Source organism: Typopeltis vanoorti, chromosome 15 (genome assembly GCF_054136105.1).
Source record: "Typopeltis vanoorti isolate ZY-2024b chromosome 15, IOZ_Tvanoo_1.0, whole genome shotgun sequence".
NCBI lineage: Eukaryota > Metazoa > Arthropoda > Arachnida > Uropygi > Thelyphonidae > Typopeltis > Typopeltis vanoorti.
In genome coordinates this window covers 49,589,549-49,598,435 of record NC_143563.1, presented here as the reverse complement: position 1 = coordinate 49,598,435, position 8,887 = coordinate 49,589,549, and the positions used below count along the sequence as shown (strand labels likewise).

Genomic DNA, 8,887 nt, shown 5'->3' with positions numbered 1-8,887 from the left:
TTATTTTCCTCAGAATATATCCACTATAAAATATTTATTCATGAAAAATGCTTAGAAACTAAAATGACAAATTCCAGGAGAACTTCTTGTAGAACATTTATTCACCTTTCGAAGAATGGAACACTGGTGTTCTGCAGAACACAGTTTGGGAAATCCTGATCTGATTTGCCGACCACCACCACTAGTATTTTCGCAGACAATCACAAACATCCATGCTCATGGTGGGATTCAAACCCCCAACCTTTTAGCTGGAGAGCTGATACGTTGACCACTCTGCCAACTAGGTCGGCCGATAAAGTTCTAAAAAAAATCAACTAACGCCTTTTATTCCCTAATAGGGAGTAGGCGAGGCCTTTATACCCTATTTAGCTTTTGGTGACTGAGTGGGAAGTTCAATCTTCACCGGTAGCCAATCAGAGATAGCTGGCCCATGTCTATCATTAATTATAGCACCCACCGATGAAGAGGAATTTCTTCTATAATCTACTCTTTCCCCTTCATTATACCCTATTCCTCCTATGGGTTTAAATTCGGAAGAAGGCTAGTTCAGAAGCCTTCAGGTAGCAGCCCTACCACTGAACTATTCCATCGTCAGGCTAGTCCCCTGACATGGAGAACATAATCCTACTTGTAAGCTGACAGAAAAAGATAATCGGATTGAATCTATGGGAAACGACCCTGGAATGGAAAAGGGAAAACGAAAATGGAAACGACAAAATATAATACACATAGCAAACTGGAATGTAAGAGGAATAGCATATAAAGAAATAGAATTAGACCAGTTACTAAATGAAAGAAATTTTAAAATAGCAGTAATCACTGAAACAAAAAAGAAATTAAAAGGAACTATGAGAACTGAAAATTTTAATGTGATATACAGTGGAGTCGACAGAGACCAAAGAGCACAAGTAGGAGTAATGATTTGGATACATAGCTCCCTTTCAAAACAGTTAAAACATTATAAATTATGGAATGAAAGAATAATAGAAGCTAGAATAAAAATAGATAGAGGCTATTTAACAATAATTGGTTTATATGCCCCAGAAGAAGGAAGAGAACAGGATAATATTGATTTTTATAATCAGCTACAAAACATATATAATAAAATAAATAAAAATGATTACATAATTTTAGCAGGAGAATTAAATGCAAGAATTGGAAACACGAAAATTAATAATAATATAGGAATACATGGAGAACACACTCTAAACAGAAATGGTAAAAAATTGATTGACTTTGTAGTTTATAATAACCTAAAAATAATGAATTCCTTCTATAAACATATAGACATACATAAATATACTTGGGCAGCAAGAGGATGGAAATCAATATTAGATTACTTCATATTAAATGAAAAGACATCAAAATTTTCACTAGATGTTAGAGTTCACAGAGGATATGAAATAAGCAGTGACCACTTCCTTGTTAAAATAAAATTAAGATTACCACCTAAATGGCTACAAGTAACAAGAACAGAAAGAAAAATTGAAACATTTGTTTATAAAACTAGACTATTGAATGACACAAATGTACAATGGATATATGAACAAAGAATTAACCAGTATCTAAATAAAATAAAATAAAATGAAGAAATAGAAATAGAATGGCTTAATATAAAAGCGATACTAAATGCAGCAGCAAATGAAAGCTTAGGAAAGACCAAACAATTCAATAAAAGAAAAAAACTGAAGATCTGGGATGATACAATCAAAGAAATAATCAAAAAGAAAAAAGAAGCCTATCACAAATGGTTAAGCAGTAAAAGATTAGAAGATGAAATAGAATATAAAAGAATAAGAGCCAGAGCTAAAAGAGAAGTCAGAAAAAGACAGAGAATCATGGAATAAATTTGTTTCTAATTTAGAACATGATTTATATAAAATAAGACCCAATGTATATAAGATTTTGAAACACCTAAATGCAGATACCAAAGAAAACATAAAATTAAACACTGAATTGAAATTAGAAGAATTTCTAAATTACTACACAGAACTGTGGACAGACAGATATTTTAAAAAAGACAACTGGCAAACAATTAACGAAAATGAAAAGGAAATAACTGAAGAAGAATTAGAAATCAGCCTGAAAGAAACAAGAAACGTAAAATCACCTGGAGAAGATAAGCTAGGTTGAGAACTATATAAATACGCAGGAACAAGATTCAAAAAAGACATACTATTTTTAAATAAAATTTACTCAACTGGTATCCCCCCCAATAGAATGGAAAAAAGCAATTGTGATTTCTATCTTTAAGAAAGGTAATAGAGATGAGCCTAAAAACTATAGAGGTATCAGTATACTAAATTCCTGTTACAAAATATATAGCAGAATCTTAAATAGCGAACTAATGAAATATTCCGAAAACTTTATTCTAGAGGTACAGAATGGATTTAGAAAAGGACGATCATGTATAGACCCAGCCTTTTGCCTAAAATTAATAGTAGAGAAAAGAAGAGAATATAATTCGGAAACACATATTGCATTTATTGACTTTGAAAAAAGCATTTGACAAAGTTAAAAGAAACATATTATTTAACATATTAAAAGAAAGACAAATACCAAATAATATCCTAAAAGCTATCACAAGTATATATGAAAATAATCAAATACAAATAAGATTAAATCACCAGCTATCATATGCAAGAGAGATAAACCAAGGGGTCCGACAGGGCAACTGAGCAACTCTTTTTAATATCTACTTAAATGAAATAATAATAAAATGGAGTAAACATTTACATCAAGGAATTAAACTTTCACCTACAGTTAACTTAAACACTCTCCTCTTTGCAGACGACCAAATAATAATTACAAATTCTGAAGATAACTTACAGAAAGCTATTTTAAATCTAAATGAGATATCCAAAGATTATGGTATGATAATATCAATGGAAAAATCAAAAACTATGGCCTTTAAAGGACAAGATCCAGCAAGAACTAAAATAGTAATAGATAACAAGATCTTAGAACAGGTGAATTCATTTAACTACTTAGGATGTATGATCACATATGAAAATGAAAAAGATGTAAACTTAAAAATTGCAAAATATTTAAAAATAACAGGTGTAATTAACTCTATATTTAAACCAAACCTAGTTCAAAAATAAACCAGGCTAAAAGTATACAATACATTAGCCTTACCGGTCTTAATGTATGGAAGCGAAATCTGGACAATAAAACAAAAAGACAAACAAAGATTAACAACAGCAGAAATGAAGTTTATGAGAAAAACTGCAAAGTATACCCTATTTGTTCACAAAAGAAACGAAGATATTATGAAAGAATTAAACCAAGAACCAGTAATAGAAAAAATTAAAAAATATAAACATAAATGGATGGAACACGTTTAAAGAATGAAAACAGAAAGATTACCAAAACAAGCCTTAAAGTACAAGCCATTAGGAAAAAGAAAACCAGGACGTCCTCTTAAACGATTCAACGATGACTTCTAAGGCCGGAACAGGCCATGCTAGGCCTAAATGCTTGATACGTATGTTGATGATGATGACCGATGAAGAGGCTGGCAAACAAATGCTGTCATCTCTTGGTACCTAACCCTAACAAGATATGTCATAATATCTTATTATATTACGACATAATATCCTGAAATAAGGTGGGTATTACGGTCTATTTTCTTGAGTTTACGAGACGAAAAACCCGAGTTTCCGAGATGAAAAACCCGCTTGCCTGTGCAGAGATCGAATAACTTGGGAACCTGTCGAAGACAGGCTTAAAAAAAGTTCCTCCAATCAGCGACTAGATTAGAACTGAGGTCTAACTTCAAGCGGGCAAGCGCATGGGACCCAAGCACCAATCCAACTTGGATAAAGTTGGATAAAGTTTAATTTTTGCGCTTATTTTCTTGCGAAATTAAAACTTTTGTTTAAAATGTTAGTGTTCGGATTAATTTGTTCGCTACTCTATATACACCTCTCTATCCTTTGATGAGTTCTTAATTCTTGGAGATTTAATGTAATAATAATATATAAAGCAATAAAGTAATAATGTAAAAATAATAATATACATATAATAACATATATAAATATATGATAATATATAATATATAAAGGAAAGTTACTGACACTAGAGGGACAGCTTAGTATCTTTCGAAACACGTTGTAATGATAACAAAGTCGTAGTTTAGCGTTGATATGTGTTATTCAAAATTTAGCATAGATGTGTTGGATTTGGAGTTTTATTAACCACCAGAATTTTATGAATATGCATGTCTTAAGCTGCATATAATTGAAGCACACCGTTATCCATGTTTATTGTTGTTCCTTTTTAATGTATATTTTGCGAATATCAGTACGCAATGATTTCATGCATTCTTTTGAACTTGTATTGTAGACATTCTTAAAGGTAATATGCGTCTGTTATTAAGATGGTATTTGAGGGTGTTGGAGAAACACCCATGGAAAATTCAGTCTGCAACTACAGGTATAACACCATATAGAATTTTTGGATTTTTTTTTTCTTAATCCTTTGAACAATTTCATTCATTCATCTTCCTCTTTCTGCAATGAAATAGGTTGTTAGGAATGTATATATCTATTTATTTATTTATTTATATCTATTTATATATATATATATATTTATTTATTTATTTATTTAAAGGACATACAGTAACTTCATTTTTTTGGACTTAGAAAGCTACAAAAATGGATTGAGCGGTGGAAATGGAGAGTTGAAGAGTAGGTGTCCTTCCTCGATGAGTCCTTGGAGGTTTCACATAATAATAATAAACCCAGTTCTTCAGAGGTGAAGTTGGGAGTTCTGAATTGGCTTGATAGAGGTTGATGTAGCATTGACATTCAAGGGACCAGGACCATAATTACACTTTTCCTAAGGTGGGAGGGGGCCCGAGGCTTAAATTGGCCCTAAATGTTTGGGCCGCCTCGTGCACCTGTGCATAAGTACGGCTCTACAAAAGACCACTGGACTGAGTGATGATGGTTTAATACAATGCGCAAAGAGTGCTCAATCATCCACAATTAGCAACGAAATCTCATTGTCATGCAGTTGAGAAAATGGAAAGGATGCTGGCTATATGGATCAAACCAGCAGAACATGCCTTTGTCTGGGGCAGTTATATGAGAGAAGGCAAAAAAATTTATATGATCTCATGAAAATGAAAAACAACTAACACCTTTTGCTGCAAATTGTGGGTGGTTTGGCCACTATGTGAGTTGCTACCCATGTGTTTCACATTCTCAACATGACTGGAGAGGCTGCAGCTTAGATCATGTTACCACTGAAGAATTTCATGAATTTCTCTTCAAAGTGAAAATAGGAGATTACACACTGAGTTTCCATTGAAAAATAATTGATAAAGTAGCCTTCAGTCTCCTACTAGTCTTCAACTTCAGCATGGCAAATAAAGGTGTGATTATGGTGTATTAATCATGAAAATAAAGAGCTACTTTAATAGTTATTTATTTTATAGTATTGAATATTTTATTTGCTACTGTTTTACCTTAACATGTATGAAAAATAGGTGCATTTTTGATTAAATTAATTTTGAAAGATAGGAATCTTGCTCGATTGGGAACATAACCTCTATTATCCCATGTTATAAACCTTCTGTTTTATGCATTTTCAATATACATGGCGATTCTCAAGAAAGCCAGTCCCTCATATAATGAGAGTTACTTGTTTGCATGCACACACACACACACATTCTACAAGCAAAAAATGTGTTCCTCACATCCATGCTAATCATGTTTCTGTCATATACCTACTCTTCTGCAACCAGTTTTTGTAATCCACAAGGCTATCTTCATATGAAACGTTCCATAATCCTAACACCTACACCCAAATCCACATTTCCTTTTCCTCAAAAAATGCATTATGCCTTTTTAGTGGGTACTTTCATGGACACTGCTCTGCTGAATTGAACTTGCTACTAGTATTCTCCACTCTTCTAATCTGAGCATGAGAACACCAGTCAACAGTGTCAGACCTCGACCATGATGAACAAACTTCTCATCTTCCTTCATCATCTTTCATCATCCACTTCTGTTCTTTGGAACATTCTCTTTTCCCACTAAGTATCAGTAGATTATTTCTTTCTCTTTAATCACTTACCTGCACATGGTACTGTTGTATAGGTCTTGTGATTCTTTATGTGTGGGGTTATTATGGAAAAAAAAACTTGTACTCTCACTTACCTGTCATCTCTCCATCTCTAGCTCCTGGACTATCTTGCCTTCCTCTCATTCTCTCTTGTCACCTGGTTGTCCTGTTCTCTCTCTCTCTTCCCCTCCTACTCTTGTTGGCTTGATATCAATTAAGCCTTTCCTGTCTCTTAACCTCATCTTTCATAACTTCTGAACTCATTTTTCATACATTCCACTTCTTCTGTCATTACTTCTCTGTCTATCTTTCCAAACAACCTCTTGCTTGACATTCACCCACCCAACATTCTTCTCCCTCACTCCTACTCTTGTTGGCTTCACATCAGTTAAGCTGTCTACTACACTCCCTTATGCAATATCCATTTCCACATGATGCTCATCATCCTCAATTACACTATCCGTTCTCTCTCAGCCAGTATATCTCAGTATATATATGTAGGTATATGTACAATATAAAACTAGTATTTAAATGATAAACTTAAAACAATTGTTCAGTTCAAATTGATCTTCTGTGAAACAACTGTTAAAAAAAAAAAAAAAGTAGCAAAAATCGCACAAGCCTATAGATTTTGAAATAGTTTGTCCTTAAACTTTCAAGGAGTATGAATGAATGGTACTGTTGAAACAGTACCATTCATATGTGAGAAGACAGACCATATGTTTTGATGGCTTATGTTAAAAATGCAACATAATTTCACAAGTTTCATCATTTCAAGATATTGAGAATAGTTTTGGTTATAAATTGTAAGGACAAACAGTATTTAAAAAATATCTTTTCACAGATAAGTACTTTGTATTTAAGGTTTAAAATAAATATAATTTTCATTATCTTGACTACCTTTCTATAATACAAGGTTTCTAAGAGTGAGCTGGACTTATAAGCAAATGGAATTTTAAGAGACTCTGAGAAATTTATTTACCCCCCCCCCCCCGAAGAGCTGCATTCATAAATTATTTTTAAGATTTTTGTACCTGATTCTCTCTTTTTCTGTATTATTATTATTATTATTATACAGTAACCTTTATACTAATACCTATTATGCCTCTCCTTAAACCGATTAACTAATTTCTGCAATCCATTCCACTTATCACCACTCCCAAATAAAAAATCTAGTCTGCAACTCTTACTAACCACACTCTTACACAAGTTAGTTCCATAGGCGACCTCTAGTGTTCTCTTTCTCTCTCTTTCTCTGTTTGTTATTTATTGGAAAAATTTACTTTGTCGATCTTCTTCTTCCTTAGCCTCTCTTTTCATCCACTGCTGGATATAGGCCTCTCCCTTAACTTTCCATTTCTGTCTATCTTTTGCTATTGCCTACTCTGTAGAACCCCTTCAATAATTTATAAGTTTCTGTGATGTCTCCTCTTTTCCACCTATCATCTAAACTCTGCAACCCACATACCTTGATTACTTGTCTCTGAATCTTCTCTGTCACCTACACAAGAAACTCACGTAATCAAATCTGTTCAAGTAGTCAAGATGCAGTTGAATCATAGCCTTTTAAAGATGGATGATAACCCTACCTACCTATCTTTACTTGTTATCACAACATCCAAGTAATTCTTTGAGCTATTTTACCAACGTTTGCCATCTGAACTTCAACTCTGTCCACCATTACTCCCAAATCTCCAGAATCATCAATTCCCTGCAATCCATTACCATTAATCTGATACACAATACGTAACATTTTCAATCCAAAGTGCATATAACTTTACATTTTGCAACATTAAATTGACAGTCATTATCCTTCACCTACGTTGCCTATTTATTACATCATCTCACACACACACACACACATACGTACATTCCATTAGTCAACTACTATCCTCCCCAGTTTTGTGTTATTGGCAAACAGTTGAATATTCCCCTTTAAATCATTCCCTATATCATTAATATACAAATTAAAAAGTAGTGGTTCTAGAAACCCTGAGTCACTCCACTAGTCGCTTTCATTCTCTTAGATTCCACTCCACTATATACTATTTCTGTCATTCCCTCCCTCCATCCATCCATGCTACCAGCGTCATATCCATTCCCATTTGCTCCAATAATTGTAATAGTTTTCCATGTAGTATTCTATCAAGTGCCTCTGCAAAGTCCATCAGTATCATGTAGCTGTTTCCCTTATCTGATTCTGCTGTCACTATATTATAAAATGTGAGTACATTACTAAGGCAGGATGTATCTTTTACAAAGCCATGATAGTTGCCATAGAATAGGGGTTCTCAACCTGTGGTATGTATGCCCCTTGGGGGGGGGGGGGGGGGTACATGGTAAAATTTTTGGGATTACGCCCTGAAAGCTCAAAAGTTACTAGATCTTGTAACAAAGTCGCTAAATTGTTAACATTGACGCTGATTAATTTCTGAGAACTGAGTGACAAAGCGTGCTGTTGTAGTTCATATCTGTGCACGTTTGTCAATCCTACTTCCTCTTCCCTACCTGAGCCAAATCTACCCGAACAACTGATCACCCAGTCAAAACATCCATTCTAAGTGAGTAAATGTGCCTTCTTACTGCTCTGTATATTTGTTGTAATTTTTCTCACTTGCTGTGCTTAGTTATTTTTAGTCTTCAGTTTACTGTGAAGTTAAATAAACGTGTTTCTAAAGTGTTTATCAATATATGTAATTATGAATACAAAATTTAATGTGTGTATATATATGTTTTATTTTATTCCCATTGTTATACTATAATTATAGTTTTATCTATCTATACAAGGGTTACGGCAGTTACATACACATTTCCA

The 8,887-nt window shown here is 33.5% G+C and overlaps 1 protein-coding gene across 4 annotated transcripts in view; it reads left to right on the top strand.

Moving 5' to 3' along the window:
* Nucleotides 1–4,125: 4,125 nt before the first annotated feature.
* Nucleotides 4,126–8,887, top strand: part of LOC150098752 (mitochondrial inner membrane protein Mpv17-like) — a 138,304-nt gene continuing 133,542 nt past the window's right edge. For all 4 annotated transcript variants that reach the window (XM_090405137.1, XM_090405136.1, XM_090405139.1 and 1 more), the window contains exon 1: nt 4,126–4,437. In XM_090405137.1, the coding sequence (XP_090261263.1) occupies nt 4,365–4,437 (73 nt within the window). In that variant the 5' untranslated portion in view covers nt 4,126–4,364. The remainder of the gene's footprint in view (nt 4,438–8,887) is intronic.